The sequence below is a fragment of the Sphaeramia orbicularis genome, chromosome 6, assembly GCF_902148855.1.
Source record: "Sphaeramia orbicularis chromosome 6, fSphaOr1.1, whole genome shotgun sequence".
In the NCBI taxonomy this organism is placed as follows: Eukaryota; Metazoa; Chordata; class Actinopteri; order Kurtiformes; family Apogonidae; genus Sphaeramia; species Sphaeramia orbicularis.
The window spans coordinates 15,348,572-15,368,008 of NC_043962.1; the positions used below are offsets into that span (position 1 = coordinate 15,348,572).

The 19,437-nt window shown below is 34.5% G+C and overlaps 1 protein-coding gene across 1 annotated transcript in view; it reads left to right on the plus strand.

The window, feature by feature from the left end:
* The window catches only part of LOC115421659 (monocarboxylate transporter 2), a 20,989-nt gene extending 3,707 nt beyond the window's left edge, over positions 1–17,282 (plus strand). The window contains exons 3-6 of the mRNA XM_030137661.1: positions 2,552–2,695; positions 2,774–3,426; positions 7,002–7,242; positions 16,590–17,282. Coding sequence (XP_029993521.1) covers positions 2,552–2,695; positions 2,774–3,426; positions 7,002–7,242; positions 16,590–16,774 — 1,223 coding nt within the window. The 3' untranslated portion in view covers positions 16,775–17,282. The remainder of the gene's footprint in view (positions 1–2,551; positions 2,696–2,773; positions 3,427–7,001; positions 7,243–16,589) is intronic.
* Positions 17,283–19,437: the final 2,155 nt, after the last annotated feature.

Below are 19,437 nucleotides of genomic sequence, written 5' to 3' on the forward strand. Positions count from 1 at the left end.
ATTGAACAAGTGAAACTTATCTTGGTAAGATTTCTTGAAATAAGATTTTCAACATCTATTGTCTGAAAATAAGTTCTTATATCTCACTGAAAAGTTCCTCTTTAGGTGATTATGTCTTATTTTAAGTGTGATGAGATATTTTGACCAGAAATGAGAAAAATACAGTTGGTAAGATTTAGATTTTTGCAGTGTGTAGGCTTCTTGAGGTCCTGACCACTAGGTGTCTCTCTCCTACATCTAACATGACCTCAGAAAACCACATCACGGGTTATTTTTCAGTTTTATGTCATACCCAGAAGGTTATTATTCATTAACTTTAGAATAAAACCAAGTCATGGAAACCTACATAGTTTGACCATTTTATGATGTGTTGGCATCTTTTAGTTCCCTTGTACTTTGATTAAATTAAAGTACTATCCACTGCAAATGTAAACCGGTCGACAGGCAGTGATAAATATTACAAAGTTTACCTTAACGCCTACATTTACTGACAATGTTAATCAACATTAGTACAAACACTGTGATACTTTTAAAGAAAGTCTAGTTTCTCAGCAGCATCATTTGACATACATGTTCTGTAAAGGATTTCAACATACAGTCGTGGAAAACTAGATTATTAGACCACCCCTTGTTTTCTTCAATTTCTTGTTCAGTTTAAGGCCTGGTACAACTAAAGGTACATTTTTTTTGGATAAATATAATGATAACAACAAAAAATAGCTCGTAAGAGTTTAATTTCAGAGCTGATATCTGGCCATTTTCCATGATTTCTTGATAATAACCAAAATCACTTCAGTTCTTACATCAATATCTATGGCATTGTACTGACAAAAACAGTGCTTTTAGACATTCCAGGTTTTCTTTTCTGGCTGTTTTAGTCACATGATACACACAGGAGGTAGTACTTGATTACATAACCATTGTTTTTGATGACTTTGATGGTCTAATAATTTTTTCCGCAATTGTATAATGGAAGATCTGGTCTTTTTACACAGAAATGGGGGGAGGTGACAATACGTGATTGACACTTGTAATGACCAATCATTGTCCAGAACCTGTCAGATGCATCTACACTGCACAGACATCACAGCTCCCATGACCAAGTCGTCATGGATTCAATTTTCCACAGCAGCTCAAAACAATGTTGAATTATCCATCTTTTTTATTAATTCTATGTTTTAGACAGAGAGCAGAGTGTCGAGGTGTTTTTTCCTGGTTTTATCCTTTTGAAGCTTTGATGCAGAATAAGGATAAATTAATTGTTAATGTATATTAACATCATTGACACTAGGCTTATATGACATACATTTAACAGCTGCAACAATTATAGCTTTTAATATCTATAGTCGCTTTTCCATTGGACATCTGCTCAAAACTTTACCGATATTTACTAAATGTCGAAAAAACAGAAGTGCGTAACGTTGGTTTTTCCGCTAAATCACAAATGCAATGATTTGTTTATTATCGTGAGATGACACGAGAAGTCATTCCATAAACATGGCGACGAACATAAATATGGTGTTGATTTACAGATATATTCATTATTATTATATATTACCCCTCTATCTCATACTAAATCAAAAAATGATTGGGATTCCTGGTGTGTCCACACATACCACATCATGTTTCTTTTAAAACTCTTCTTCTTTGCTTGTTGTAACGTCCGTCAACATCCGCTTTTTTTTTTTTTTTTTTTTAATTGAAGTGACTCTAGTTGCAGAAAAAAGGTCTTTCCTTGGAAGTTTTTTGTGATATACCAATTGCACTACGCCTGAAAAACCCCCTCTTGCCAGTGCAAAAACTTTAAATCAGAAAATGAGAGTTTTGGCAAAATTGTTATTTTTTTCATTTGGTAAATTTTTATGTGCAAGGTAATTTGAGGGTCAGTGGAAAAGCAACTTGACAGACCAGTACATGCTTTCCAACTACAACTATCCACTACTTTTACCACATTCCATAATGTCCGTCTAAACCTGCTACTATTTTTGTCTGTGATGTAAAACCTGATGATTCCTCCCAGATATACTGCACTGCAAAAATCAAAATCTTTCCAAGTGTATTTTTCTCATTTCTAGTCAAAATATCTCATCACATTAAAAATAAGACAATCACCTAAAGAGCAACTTTTCAGTGAGATATAAGAACTGATTTTTCAACAACAGATCTTGAAAATCTTATTTCAAAAAATATTACCAAGATAATTTTCACTTGCTCCATTGGCAGATTCTTTTTGTGCAAATTAAGCAAAAAAATCTTGAATTAAGCAAAAAAAATCAGCTAACCTGCTACGCCCGAAAAACCACCTCTTGCCAGCGTAAAAACTTTTAAGCGAAAAATGAGACTTTTGGCGAAACTGTCGTTTTTCCATTAGGTAAATTTTTATGTGCAAGTTATATTTGCACAATTTGGGGTCAGTGGAAAAGCGACTTATGATGTTGATTGCATAACCATTGTTTCTGATGACTTCTGATGATGTAATAATTTTTTCCGTCACTGTATATGCTAAACCACTTGTACATAATGTGCATGCCTTGGATGTTAATATTTGCAGCTCCGATAGCATCCGCTCTGAGCGCTCACTTCAGCCATCGCTCTGTCGTGATGATGGGGGGCCTGATCTGTAGTGTAGGAGTCATAACTGGATCTTTCGCAAGAAACTTACTGGAACTCTACTTAACAGTGGGATTCCTCAATGGTGAGTGGTTTAATTCAATATGCATGACTGATATATATGTAATTCAACTATACTATATACTGCTCTCCATGTCTGTAGGACTTGGCTATGCATTAACTTGGACCCCCACGGTGACCATGCTGGGCTTGTACTTTGATAGGAGGCGTCCAGTTGCCAACGCCATAGCCAGCTCCGGAGAGTGCATCCTTACCTTTGTTCTTACGCCGCTGTTCCAGCTCTTGATCGACAGCTACTCTTGGAGAGGTGCTATGCTGATCCTGGGTGGTCTGCAGCTTAACCTGTGTGTGTGTGGGCTTCTGCTGAGGCCTCTACAAGCACCCGGACACTCGATGCTGTTAAATGCAACCAAAGAAGAAGGGGAAGAACTGCTCACTAAAGTTGACTTGGATCACAGCAAAACAAGCCCTTCAGAAGATCAAGAAACCAAAGAGAAAGCTCCCAAACAAGCAGAAAGAAATGAGAGAAGGATCGAGAAAACCCAACTAACGACCAGAATCCGTCACTACGTAGATTATACCCTCCTCACCAACCCTCATTTCATTGTCTACTCTCTGTTTGGGATGTTTGCCGCCTTGGGTTTCTTTGCACCAGCTCTGTTCCTTGTTCCATATGCTCGCAGTAAAGGGGTTGAAGAGTACCAGGCGGCTTTACTCATGTCCATTTCTGCAGCAATGGACCTGTTTGGAAGATTGTTCTTTGGGTGGGCGGCAAACCTGAGACTGGTGGAGACGGTACGTTGATGATAGAAAATGACCATAGTTATGACGATGAAAAACACAAGACAAACAAAAGTAGAACATCTGCATCATGTAGCGTCGTGTATTTAATTATGTTAAAGGTCTAATGCCGTGTTTCCACTATGTGGTACCGGCTCGACTTGACTTGGCCGTTTTGCGTTTCCATTACAAAAAAGGACCTGGAATCTGGTACTAGTTTTTTGGTATCACCTCCGCCAAGGTTCCAAGACTGGGGAACAGATACTAAAACGTGAGTTATAAACACTGCAGACCACTGATTGGTCAGAGAGTTGTCTCTGTGACCCGCTATTTTACAAAAAACAGATGCGGAAGTTGACAGTAAATATAGCGGTAGGTTAATCCACATGATGACAGCCCGTAAAACTACACCATGGTCGGTCCAGGAGATTCAGTCTTTGGTGGCTGACATAAAAATTCAGCATGAGCTTGACAAGACAACACGCACCAAACGAGTTTATCAGCAACTCTCTGAGCAGACGACATGGAAGTAATGCGCCACATCGCTATGACGTCCAGGTACTCTAAAGTCGGTAGTACCTGGTACCTCAGTCAAGTCGAGCCGGTTCCAAGAAGTGGAAATGTGGCACAAGGCAGGGGTGTCAAACTCATTTCTCCCAGGTCCCACATTCAGCCTAATTGCATCTCCGGACCAGAAAAATAATAGTATCATAACCTGCAAATAATGACAACTTTTCTCTTTTTTTAGTGCAATACAAAACATTAAATTATTTTATTCATTTTCATTCATTCATTTATTTGTTTTGAGCAGAAGAAAAAATTAAACATTTTTTATATACAAGGAACTAATGGCAGAGCAAATACATTAATAAACTAGTCCACCCCCCGATCACCACCAAAATGTAATCATTTGTTCCTTGTGCCAGTATCAACCTTTCCTGAAAATTTCATCAAAATCTGTCCATAACTTTTTGAGTTATCTTGCTAACAGACAGACAAACAAACAAACAAACAAACAAACAGACAGACAAACCCCGATAACCCCCGATAATCTCCTTGGCGGAGGTAATAAAGGTGATCAAGACAAAATAGCAATTGCCATGTACACTAGTAATAACAAAATAAATTCAATATGTACTGCTGATTATATTATTTTATTATTTGGTAACAGGCATAATATTGTTAAATATTATTATACTGTACAGTTGGTGTCAGCTGCTGCCTTTTCGGTACAGACAGCTGAGCCCATTAAAAAGAAAAAAAAAAAAAATTATACTGTTATTGTGGAGTTTGGAACTAAAATAAGAACAGTTTCTCATTCAGTTTCTCATTTGCCAAGGTCATTGTTCTTCTTGGTAGTTCTTCGAGGTTAAACTGGATCAGTTTTGCTTCAAAAGAGTAAAACTAGTCCAGTTGAACCTAGATCGTAGAAAAATTGAGTTGTCATTATTTATAGGTTATTATGTTATTATTTTACTTTAGATCATATTGGTCTGTATGTGGAACCTGAACTAAAATGAGTTCAACACGCTTAATTGTTAATGTATTCAGTGTAATTTTTGCACTTCCTAAACTCATCCCGTGGGTCAGATTGGACCTTTTTGGCCGGTTTTGGTCCCGGGGCCACATGTTTGAGAGCCCTGTTCTAAGGTGAAAGACTCAGCATGATGTCACAGCCGAAATATTCATGTTTTCATGAGTGAGTAATCATCTAAAAATATTAATTGCATGATATTGAGCTGCTTATATCTACAAGGAGAGTTTAGCTACAGTAGCTCAGAATGGACTTAACTCTTCTTTTTCATTTTTCAGAGAATAAGAATCAGAATTTCTTTGTCTGTGCACAGCAGTACAAAGAGATTATAAGCTAAACCTTAAAGTGCAACCACATAAAACAATAAAAAGTAACAACTGACAATTTTCTGTTTAAGGCAGGTGGTATTCAGTGTTACCAGTGGAAATTACTGTTGCCAAATGTATAGTTATGTGTAATTTCCTAAAAGCTGCAGGAGCCGAAACTACAGAAAATATACTACAATCTGAAAATACAAAAGCTTTCCTTCTCCAGCGCTCCTCTATCAGTGGAAATAAAAACACAAAATATGAAGATAAATGACCTGACATCGTTACAGCTGTCTGTTGCATATTTAACCTCCTTACCTGTTTGAGAAATGCCTGTCATTAGGACAAAAACTGTGTCACGGGGTAGATTTTCTACAGTATAAATACAGGCAAGGACTAGTAGCTAAAAGTGATAATAATATAATATATAATATAATATAATATTAAAAAATTATCAAGTGCTGTAGCTTTAAACCAAAAAGCCCTGACTGGACAAACCAAACATTGCCTCTAATAAATTTCTGTCCTGTTACAGCAGCCACCTTAGGGGATGGTGAGAGGTGCATTCAGGCGCTTGTATTATACACTGGACCTTTAACACTTAAAGATCTAGAATTATTTATTTATTTATTTAAACTTTATTTATAGAATTTTTCAACATTTATAAAACTTTTCATTTGACAAATATAACATTTATCATTTCAAGTAATGTATTCATGATACAGAGACAGACACCTGACATGATAAACAAACAGAACCCAAGGAGAAAAAAAAAAAGGCAATACAAACAAGGTACGCATAAAAAGACAGTCAAGACAGTGCATTCTGGTATCGTTTAAGAAAGAAAGAAAATAAATAAACAAACAAAATAGGTCAATAACAATGTAAACACTTACAATGTATTTAAAGTTCCAGGCCAGGCAACATATTCACACAGTGTAAAAGATGCCTGTAATTATTTTTGTGGCAACTTTCAAATTAATCGGTCTCTACATTGAACCTTTCCTAAGTGATTTTTCACTGTTTATTATAATATTGTTGTGTTCATTTTGCATTTTTTTTGTGCAAATCAAGGATTTTCCTATTTACTGACCATGTAGATGTTCATAAACCTGAGAGTAAATTCAAAGGTTATTATATCTTCACCCTCCTAATATAACTTTCCGTCTTGGCCAGGACACTCTTGAAAAAGAGATTCTTAATCTCAGTGAGGTTTTCCTGGTTAAATAAAAGTAAAATAAAAAAATAAAATAACTAAAAAGTAACTAAAAAGTCATTTTTAATTAATTTTTCACTTAAATCATCTGTTACTCAATTTCAAGATTTTTGCACTTCCTGAAAATCTGAAAAAAATAGAACGATGATATCAAAACAGAGAAAACAGCGATGTTTTTTTTTGTGCAAATGTCTCATTAAATAAACATAAAAGTGTCTCCAACCACTGTCATCTCTCCAAGTACATGGGTTTTACTGGTGAAACAAAGTTGTAGAAGATGACAGTGTTTCTGTGATCACTACGGAGCCTCTGAACGTCATATCTGATGAAAATGAAAACCTGAGAAACTGCATTTTACCTGAATTATTTACATGCATTGATAGGATTAGAGGTTAAAAAGTCAAACAGTTTAGATCAGCTGTTGAGGGTTAAACTGGCTTCGTGTTATTATGTGATAAGTAAGTGAGGTGGTTCTCATAGGTGCACCATCTGCTTGACTGTATTGTGTTACCTCTGTGTCCACTCCCTCCAGGTGCAGCAGCTGACGGTGACGGTGATCTTGCTGGGTTCAGTCTTACTGCTCTGCCCTCTGGCCTCCACCTTCTTGGAGTTGGCTGCTTTCAGCGCAGCCTACGGCCTGGTGTTCGGCGCCACGGTGGCCATCCACATCACCGTGCTGGCTGAGGTGGTGGGCGTCCACAGGCTGGGGAGTGCACTGGGGTTATTCATGCTCATACGCAGCAGCACAGGCCTGCTCGGACCACCCATGGCTGGTAAGACACAAAGAAGACCCAGAGAAGAGCCTTTAATAGTCAGATCCAAAAAGTAGGACAACTGAAAATGTTCCTGAAAAATTCCCTGTGATCCATACAACCATGAAGGAGTAGAATAGAATACAACAGAACAGAACAGAATAGAATAGAATAGAATAGAATAGAATAGAATAGAATAGAATAGAATAGAATAGAACAACAGAATAGAATAGAATAGAATAGAATAGAACAACAGAATAGAATAGAATAGAATAGAATAGAATAGAATAGAATAGAACAACAGAATAGAATAGAATAGAATAGAACAACAGAACAACAGAATAGAATAGAAGAGAATAGAATAGAATAGAATAGAATAGAAGAGAATAGAATAGAATAGAATAGAACAACAGAACAACAGAATAGAATAGAATAGAATAGAATAGAATAGAATAGAATAGAATAGAATAGAATAGAATAGAATAGAAGAATAGAACAGAACAGAATAGAATAGAATACAATGAAACAGAATAAAACAGAATAGAATAGAATAGAACAGAATAAAATAGAATAGAATACAATGAAACAGAATAAAACAGAATAGAATAGAATAGAATACAATAAAACAGAATAGAATAGAATACAATGAAACAGAATAAAACAGAATAGAATAGAATAGAATACAATAAAACAGAATAGAATAGAATACAATGAAACAGAATAGAATAGAATAGAATAGAATAGAATAGAATAGAATAGAATAGAATAGAATAGAATAGAATAGTTTTCACACAGAAACAAATTTGACTCAGACTTAACCTTAGCTCTCACGTAAGTATATGTACTGAAAAAATATACAAAAAACAATTTCTACATAATTCTACATCATCTGTACATTAAATCTCCCATAATGGATGTTCTCACACATCACTGAGTCTAAATATAATACTTAAAATCTGTCATCTTTTGCTTCCTAAAATTCTAAGTCCTCTGAGGCAGTGATTATTGATATACACATTCATCCCTTGTGAGATTTTTATGGCCTGTTGACATGCAGGACCACCCCTCCATTAATCATGGATTTGGGTGAAGGACCATCTGACAGGACTCTGGGGTTTTTACTGCAGATACTCACAGAGGAGCTGTGCAAAAACTACATCATGATGCTTTATGGTTGCATCATTTTAATGGGCCGTTGCTTCCCTAAGATTTATTTTTTTGTCCTTTTAATTGCAGTTTCTTTCTCGCAGACTTTCCAGTTATTTCAGACATTTGTCCAAATTTGTCTCACACACACAAAAACAACTGCGGCACCAGAGAAAATAAAACCTCAGTGGATCTCTCAGTAAATCACGGGATAATCAGAATCAACAAAGACACTTGTAACATGCAAAATATTACAGACATACACTATTTTACTACCAAAATCATTAAAAAGTCCCGAGGCAGTAATAACTGATATGCATATTTATTCATTTGCAACTTACATACAGTCGCAGAAAAAATTATTAGACCATCAAAAGTCATCAAAAACAATAGTTATGCAATCAAGTACTAACTCCTGTGTGTATCATGTGACTCAAACAGACAGAAAAAAACATGGAATGCCTAAAAGCAGTACAATGCTAACTTAAGTGATTTAGTTATTATAATATTATAGAAAACCATGGGAAATGGCTAGGTATCAGCTCTTAAATTAAACTCTTATGAGCTATTTTTGTTGTTATCATTATATTTGTCCAAACAAATGTACCTTTAGTTGTACCAGGCATTAAAATGAACAAGAAATTGAAGAAAACAAGGGCGGTCTAATTATTCTTTTCTGCGACTGTGCATATAAAAGAGAAAATATATATTCTGTTATTGGCTAAAATTTACTTAGGGGGTCAAATGAGTGGCCATTTTTGTCAAAAAAAAAAGTAAGACATGCATAGAACTGCGTTGAAATAATGCTAATACATTTGTGCACAGACTACTGATATTATTTGACAGTGGAAGCTATATTTTCAGAAATATTGGATTTTGAATAGCACGTGTATGTGAAAACTTTTGCTGGTGGACGGACGTGACATTACCCATGATGCTCTGGTCAGTACCAGTACTTTATTAGTAATAAACCTATAGACTTACTATTGCTAATTCTCCTCTTATTCATAAATGTTAGTATTGTGGATCTAAAACAATAACAGCTGACACAAAAACACAAAATGTGGCAGTGGACGGATGTGACATGGTTGTTACAGATCCCATCATACTGATGCTCGGCAGCCATGTCACCGTTTCCACAAATGATCCCTGTGCAAAAACTAGGATCAGAATTATTTATTGTATAGTTTATCATCATACTAAAGAGTAAATAACAATATAGAATTATTTCTTTATAAAAATGCTTATTATTAGAAAACTGTTGATTTAAAAAGTGACGTGTGACATTCTTAATGTATGTATTGGCGTAACATAAGCAGGATGGATCAGCACCATACTCCATATTGCAACCTGTAAAAATAAAACATGTGATATGTAGTATATAATCTTGTAAGAAAAATTGGGGAATCTAAAAGAATAGAATATTTCTTTTTCAGCTAAATTCAGTTCAAATATAACTTGGCCATTTGTGACATGAAAATATAGCATTAATTGTGATGAAACTGGACATTTTTGAGCTGAAAACATAGTTCATATGACCATCAACATGTTGAACAGAACTGAAATCCTGTACATTTGCAGAACTTGCATTTACCAACACAAAGTTCCTTTGGGGATTCACTTGTATTGATTTCTTATGCACAAAGACATAAATAACACCTCGAAGCAAATTTTAGCCGTTATGAGAATTTCTCCCATTTCTCCTTTAATAGATAGTACAGGTTTTGTATTTTAATGCCTGTAACACCATCTGTCTCTCCTAAATACATCCAACTATCTATCAGTGTGACAGGTATTTTGGCATGTTATTTTAGTATCCATATCTGGCATCTGATTTTAATTATCTTCATTAAAATGCAGTATTCTCTAGGCAGCTGTGATACTGTAAGTGCTATTAAAATGAGGGTTACAGCTGCTGATGTAACCTCCTCTGTTTTCCTGTGCATAGTCACACCAACTCTCTCTCACACACACACACACACACACACACACACACACACACCCCACAAACGTCCTACAAACCAAGCCAGCATTTGGGCTTGATGACTGAGGTTATGACCCACTTTCACATGCCGCTCCAAACAACAGAAGTAAATACAGCCTTATGTGCACCCAGCTTAACTTTGGCACCCGGGCATCACAACCCCTGCCAGAAAGCACCCTGCCTCCGAGCACAGCCAGCCATAATTCAGCTGGGGAAACCTCCACAAAAACACCCAAGTCAACTAATTACAGTTAAAGCCTTTTATTTGATGACATTCATGAAAAAAAAAAAAAAGAGTGTGATTTGATTCATTAGAGCGTGACCGGCTGCTACGATTTCTCTGTAGTGCCAAAAGGACTTGAACTTTCAGACAGTGGCAGATAAACATAAACACACACACACACACATATGTCTGTGTCAATGTGTGACAGAACAGCCTACAGCAGGGGTGTTGAACTCATATTAGCTCCGAGGCCACATTTAGCCTAATTTGATCTCCAAAAATAAATAATGACAACTCCAAGTTATTCTCTTTGTTTTATTGCAATAACAAACATGAAATTATGAAAATATTTAAAAACTATCCAAACAAAAAATGTGAATAACCTGAAAAAAGTCAAATTTCTAAAGAAAAATAAGTGCAATTTTAACTGTATTATTACTTATCTTTTGTCATTTTGTGTCAATTTTATTTTATTTTATTTTATATTCATATAATAAAAAACATATACATACAGTCGTGGAAAAAAATTATTAGACCACCCTTGTTTTCTTCAATTTCTTGTTCATTTTTATGTCTGGTACAACTAAAGGTATATTTGTTTGGACAAATACAATAATAACAAAAAAAAAAATAGCTCTAAAAACATCTATAGCTCTAAAATCTAACTTTTAAGCCACTAATCCTATCATGATGCTTAAATAATTCAGGTAAAATGCTATATCTTTTATTTTCAGCATCACATGTCTTTGGAAACACTATCATTCATCAATGAAACTAAAAATAATTTGACAAATGGCAGTGGTTGTAGATACCTTTTTTTATGTTCAGGTAATATATTTTGCTGGAAAAAGTCACTTTTTCACTTTTTTTTTTTTTTTTTTTTTAATTTTCTCTGTACTGATATGAAAATCTTTGAATGTACTTGAAATTATTAGACCACCCCTTGTTTTCTTCAATTTCTTGTTCATTTTAATGCCTGGTACAACTAAAGGTACATTTGTTTGGACAAGTATAATGATAACAACAAAAATAGCTCATTAGAGTTTAATTTAAGAGCTGATATCTAGACATTTTCCATGTTTTTCTTGATAAAAAACAAAATCACTTCAGTTCTTACATCAATATCTGTGGCATTGTACTGACAAAAACAGTGCTTTTAGGCATTCCATGTTTTCTTTTCTGTCTGTTTCAGTCACATGATACACACAGGAGTTAGTACTTGATTGCATAACCATTGTTTCTGATGACTTTTGATGGTCTAATCATTTTTTCCACAGCTGTATATTAACCCTTTAACAATGCAAATCTCTCCAGTTCTGCATTTTGCACTTTATAGCATTAAAATTCCTGTAACTCCGTTTGCACCACACACAAAATTCAAATGGCATCAGAAAGCTGAGATCTTGAGCTTTCCGACACTATATCATACTTTACGGCAGCAATATGGGACTGTATTACAAGTAGAAAGGAACTGTGCCAGACACTTCCACACAGGCTAAAAAAAACAGCTGGAAATAACAAAAATACATGAAGCCATTTATGGATACTGAATGTTCAAGACCAAATAGACCAAAATCACTTCAGTTCTTACATCAATATCTATGGCATTGTACTGACAAACACAGTGCTTTTAGGCATTCCATGTTTTCTTTTCTGTCTGTTTTAGTCACATGATACACACAGGAGTTAGTACTTGATTGCATAACCATTGTTTTTTTATGACGTTTGATGGTCTAATAATTTTTTCGTGACTGTAAATCAGGCATGTCCAAAGTCCGGCCCGGGGGCCAATCATGGCCCGCGGTCAGATTTTATACGGCCCACAGCTTGGGTTTTAGAATGTATTATTTATGGCCCACTTGGACTGTTGAACCGAGTACATGAATCATAAAAGGTTCCAAATGCAGTTTCTCCTTTCACCTCATGGTGGCAGCACCACTCTAACTCTATCTGGCTCTGTGACCTTACCGTGAACCTTTTTCGCTAATTTCTAACCATGGCACCTGTAAATAAAAACCGAAAGTTGACAGTGAGGGCCGCCGCTTCCAGGAGAGATGGGAATTACAATTTTTTTTTCACTGAAAATCGAGGCGATTGTGTTTGCCTAATTTGTCAAGAGACTGTTGCCTTGTTTGAGGAATTCAATGTAAAGAGACACGAGCAGACAAAACATGTTAACGCATATGACAAGCTACCAGGGAGTGAGCGTTCTGAAAAAGTGAAGAAAATTCAAGCTGCTTTAAACTCACAACAGTGACTCTTCATGTGAACCTGTGAGTTCAGTGAATTCACCACCAAGGCAGGCTGCCAAGTTGCCAGGTTAGTTGCCGATAACTGCTGGTGTTATGTACTTGTAGATGTGACACAAAATATTACTTTCTAAATGATTTTGTGAAAGACAAGAGTAAGAGTCATATGTTTTCATCTGAAATGTTAACAGACTTTGCATTACTGAGTAAAATATGAGTAATGATTACTCATATAAGTCATGTTTAAAATGAATGTGGGGTTAAGATTCTTATCAACTTGGAAGTTTAAGATACTCTACAGTTTGTTCTATGTTATCTGACTCCAGATGTGAAAGGAAGGCAGAATAGTTTTTTTTGTTTTTTTTTTTTTAATTTGTTCACACCTGAGTGGCGTAGATTCGGTTACACTGCCATTTAAAAAAATGATATTGTGACAATGAAAATAAAATTGTGTAGAACAGCGCATTTACATGTAATTTTTGCTGTTTAAAAAATGTCCGAAGGGACCACTGGCCCCTGGCAATGTCCACATTATCAGATCTGGCCCTCTTTAAAAAAAGTTTGGACACCCCTGCTGTAAATACATGAAAGGGATGGTTACCAAAAACCCTCAAAGGCCTTAACAAGTGGCAATGTCTAGATTTCAAAGATTAGTTACAATTGCAATTAAAAATATAGAAAAAATATTTGCAACCTGCACAAAAGTACATTTTCTACAAATAAAATTCCAAGCTTGGACATGTATCCCATGTGGAAAATTACAATCACTCAGGAGCAGAGTTTTCACAGATTCTTAAACTGAATTTGAGGAAACTCCATAAGAAGAGTTGGTAGATTATTCCATATTTTGACATAATATTGTCAAAATTTTTAAGTTTGAAATTTGGACCTTAACTATGCACAATTTCTACAATATTATGCCTCAGCTTATTATTACACTTACATTTATGCATTTGGCAGATGCTTTTTCCCAAAGTGACTTACAGGGGAAAAAACAAAATAAAAGAATAAAGTACAAGAATAGATTAAAGACATAAAGCAGCTGTACAATTAAAAACAGTGTCATACAGAGGAATAAAAAAGAAAAAATGATGATAGATTAATGCAATTTACAGATCAGAGTGGATCTACAAATGCAGAAAACATTTAGTAACAGGAGGAATGTTGTTAATATTACACTTAATTTTTATCCATGCTGTGGGCTGTATAGGAACCTTTGGAGGACCAGTTTTAGCATGTTTGACACCTGTGGCCTAAAGCAAACATAATCAAACAATTTTCTTTCCAGTTGCCTCACATTTAATCCCCTGAACTTTTATTCATCTTTCCCTCATCTATTTCTATTCAAATGTGTTTAAAAGTTCCTGGAAAAACCCTTTAATTTGCATTTAAGCAATACTACCACATGTAGATATTAAATTTCACAAAACGCTACAGGCTGATGCTGACCTCAAATAAGATTAAGTGCTAATTAAATTGAAGTAGATGCACATGTAGCCTGCAGTGTCCTATTTATAACTGAACATGGTCCCTGTGACACACGGGCTATTTCTAACTTATTTACTCTACGTTCGCTACTTTGAGCACTTTGAAGACAAGTGAGTTGATGGATGTTGAGGATGCATCAAAGCATTTTAATTATGCTTCCTTCATGGTGGAAAGGCACTGGTATTGCAGTCTTTAGATAAGATTAATCATGAAATCCTATCTTCTTCTGTGTGTTCCCTCATTTATAACTTTCAGCTTTTAAATGAAGACAAAATGGTATTGTAAATAGGATACGGTTATGTTTTCATTCTACTAAAACTACTCTTTAACCTCTGAACATCCATTATGCCACAAAGTAAGAATTACATATAGAATAGAATAGAATTTCAGAAAATACTTATATGAAGTTTTAGTGTCTGTAATTAGCAGAATCAGCTTTATTAACCAAGTTTATGCACAAAAACAAGAAGCATGACTTAACCTTAGCACTCACGTGTTTTAGATGCACTACAAACAAAAAGTTAAGGATATTTCTGTGGGTTTTTTTGGTTAGTTTTTGGTCATTTTTGCCATTTGTAAATAAAACTATGTCTGGTCATTAAAAAAAATGTGTTTCAGTTAAATTCACACACAAAAAAGTAAAAAGCACTGTGCAAGAATCCCAACTGAAAAAAATAACCCAAAAATTAAAAATATCCGTAACTTTTTGTTTGTAGTGTATGTATATGTATGAAAAATATAGAATAAAGAATAAAGACTAAAAATTTTTGCAAAAATGCCAACTATGAATATCACATTGAAATTGATCCATAATCCATGCAGGAATAGAATAGAACAGAATAGAATAGAATATGAAGTGTTAGTGTCTGTAATTAGCAGAATCAGCTTTATTGACCAAGTTTGTGCACAAAAATAAGAAACATGACTTAACATTAACTCTCACATGTTTTAGATAAGTATATTTTTCCATTGTAAGTCGCTTTGGAAAAAAGTGTCTGCCAAATGCATAAATGTAAGTATATGAATGAAAAATATAGAATAAAGACTAAGAATTTTTTACAAAAATGCCAACTATGAATATCAAATTGAAATTGATCCATAAACCACGCAGGACTAGACTAGACTAGACTAGAATAGAATAGATTAGAATAGAATAGCCTGTATTGTGCTACTTCAGTCAATGCAGCAATATTAACCCTTTCATGCATAAGTCACTCCAGTGGACAGTTATTCTACAGCTGTTTTCTTGTATATTAATGGGTTTAGTTGTTTTAGTTCCATATCAGCCAACACAGTGGATGCTTATGCATCATCTCATATCCTGACATTCATACCATTACTGTAACTTTGCTGTTCTTGATAAACCTGATTTGCACTAACATGTTTGAGCGTAAATCAATTGTTATTTGTTAGACAAGAAGGTTTTTTTTGCACATTATCTTGATGAAGTGAGGAATTAATAGCATTAGAATATGTTAAAATGTGAGAAGACATCAGATTAGCAGCATTAAACATGTTTTTATTTCATTGTTTTCATATCCCTCCCTGATATTGGGTTTTAAACACGTTTCTTTACTTCAAAAATTAAATGCATGGATATTTTTGTAACTCCACAGAAAAAAAAAACTCGATCACATTGTTTTTTTCATGCCTAAGGAGGAATAAAAACACTGAAGAAAAAAATCTTGACTAAGGTTCTCACAATTAACGCATGAAAGGGTTAACAAACACCAGTGCTACAGAAATAAGAACAGAGCAAATATGAAATTACAAAAACTAAAAATAAGGTAAGAAAATATGAAAAAAATTTACAATTTAAGAAAGTAACATAAGAATAGAGCTTGGTAGTATAAAAAAATAAATAAAACTGTAAAAAACAGAACAGAATAGACTTTGAGTGCTTCTACAATCAGTGCAACAAAAAAGATACAAAAAAATAAGAAAATAAAAATGGAGCAAATATAAAATTACAAAAAATAAAAAATAAAATAACAAAATAGAGTATAAAATTTTACAAAAAGTAAAATAAGAACAGAACTAAAGTACAATAACATAAAAATAGACATAAACATAACATTTGGTCCATGTTTAACACTGTTGTTGTTTAGGTGAGTCAGGTTAAACACATAAACCAGAAGATGGTCCAATAAAATTAAGTCTAATACTAATACTTAGTCTAATACTAGGAAGTGGAAAGTTGACGTGTTTCTTGGACTAAAACGTTGCAAAAGTGAATATGCAAATCCTGCTAAACTCAGGCCTGTTTCTGTCCTTTTAGGCTTCTTCATTGACAAGATGAGCGATTATGGGACGGGTTTCCTCATGGCAGGGGTGGCTCTCATTGTGTCGGCTCTGTTCCTGCTTCTACTTCGTCAGATGAACCGCAGAGGTCAGGGGTCACGTACCAATAACCCCAGCACGCATACAGACAATATGGGACAAAGCCAAGGAGCTGAGGCATGAGACTCAGACACGACGGGAATAAAGAAAAACAGTCTCTGCAGTAAACGGTTGAAACAAGAGCCGCAACTCAAGGAAGGAACGTTATTGTTTTATTACTAGGAGTTGTTTTTCTTGACTCTTGGAGACTACAGGAGCTGTGGAATTCAGACGTTACAGCCAATCTGCACTACATCAATCACACCGTCTACAGAAAATGTCATGGAGGAGGATGAAATGCAGAATAAAATTTACTTCTTACAGTGCAAATGAAAAACTGAGATAAATGTAGCACAATAGACGTAACTGTTCGGAGCTTTTATGAGCCTCAGGAATCTGCACAATGTATGAAGAACATGAAATTAAATTTGGTGTGTGTTTTCCATACGTTTTCTTACAGTTACTGAATGTTTTTACCCCATTAATGTACAGTTCTGTATTTGTAAATGCTGGGTGAAAGTGAAAGTGAAAAGTGAAAATATGCCTATAGCTCCCTCCAGTGAGAGACATCTGATATTGCATTTGCAGCCTTTAAAAAAAAAAAAAAAAATCAAACAGCAAGGAAGATTAAATAATTTACAGCACGGGTGTCAAACATAGGGCACATGGGCCAAAACCAGCCCAACAAAGGGTCCAATCTGACCCGTGGGATGAATTTGCGAAATAAAAAAATGACACTGAGATATTAAAAATCAAGGATGTTCAAGTCATTTTAGTTCAGGAGACACAAACAGACTAATATGATCTCAAGTGGGTCAGACCAGTAAAATAATAACATAATAAACTATAAATAATCATAATTTCTCTTTGTTTTAGGTTAAAAAAAAAAAGTAAAATGACGTGAAAATATTTGCATTTACAAACTATCCTTTTAAAAAGATGTGAATAACCTGAAATATCTTCAGAAAAATGAGTGTAGTTTTACAAATATTCTGCCTGTTCCTAAATGTTTTGTATATTTGTAGATCCATTGTGATCTAAAAGTTGTGTAAATGATAAACTGTGGCAGAATTTTATTGTGAAAACTGCACTTATTTTTCTTAAAACACTTCAGGTTGTTCATATTATTCAGATTTTTAAGGAAACTTAGTAATTAAAAATGTTTCTATAATTTAATTTTACTTTTTTCCCACTTTTTTACTGTTTCACTGCCCACTTCAGATTATAAAGTTGTGTAAATGATAAACTGAGGCAGAATTTTATTGTGAAAATTGCACTTATTTTTCTTAAGACACTTCAGGTTGTTCGTATTATTCAGATTTTTAAAGGAAACTTAGTAACTGAAAATGTTTTTATTATGTAATTTTACTTTTTTCCCCACTTTTTTACTGTTTCACTGCCCACTTCAGATCATAAAGTTGTGTAAATGATAAACTGAGGCAGAACTTTATTGTGAAAATTGCACTTATTTCTCTTAAGACATTTCAGGTTGTTCGCATTATTCAGATTTTTAAGGAAACTTAGTGATTAAAAATGTTTCTATAATGTAATTTTACTTTTTTCCCCACTTTTTTACTGTTTCACTGCCCACTTCAGATCATAAAGTTGTGTAAATGATAAACTGAGGCAAAATTTTATTGTGAAAATTGTACTTATTTTTCTTAAGACATTTCACTTTGCTTGTGTTATTATTCAGATTTTTAAGGAAACTCAGTAGATGTAAATATTTTTATAATGTAATTTTACTTTTTTCACTTTTTTACTGTTTCACTGCACACTTCAGATCATATTGGACTGATTGTGTCCCGTGAATTAAAATGAGTTTGACATCTCTGATTTACAGGTATTTACAAAACAACTACGTTTGATCAGTTTTTCTCTTTCACACTAATATAAGTATCTTTGGCCTTAATTCACTGGTTTCCAAAGTTTTTTGTCTCGTGGCCTCATTTTACGACCCCAGACATTCAAAACGGAGACATTTTTTTGCTAAAATTAAATTGTTTTTGATCATGTAATAGTTTGCTATACTATGTTGCAAATAAACATTAATTTTTGATGACATTTATTCTATATAATGTATATTATTATGGACAGAAGCAGAAAAGCCAGGTGTAGATTACTGCACACAGGGAGAATTTGATTTTTAGAGCTGCAGCATCTGAAACCGACCACAATGAACATTTGAAAGATAAACAGTACCACAGTGCTGCAGTGTCAGCTTCACAGTTTGTCATGTCTTTTATGTATTGGGATTGTCTCTGTCAACTCACCATATATTGTTTATTAGTAATTTTTTAAAAATTTTTTATCAATTACTAGAAATTTTAGGCGACCCCAAGGTTGAAAAACACTGTGTTAACTAGTTACGCATAAACATGTCAGTATCTGTGTTTAATCAGATTTCTGAAGCAGCAGAATCAGCTCAACCAGCTCCACTCCAAGTTCAGTCCCAACACAGGCAGAAAGAGAAACCCAGCGAGAACAGCATTTCTTCATTTTCCTCCTTTGCTGCAGAATGTTTGGTATGTGCAACCATCAAGCCATGTAGAAAACAAGCTTTCATAACCCAAAGCCACTAAGAGGCAACAGATAAACTCCAGCCTGGTACAACACTGACATAAGACATATAACACTAGAGTTTACAAACATACCTACACTGTTATACACACACAGTCATGTATATATACACAAAGAATAGGGACTGCAGAAAAGAAAACCTGCCACAACAAGAAATCTGGTCACAA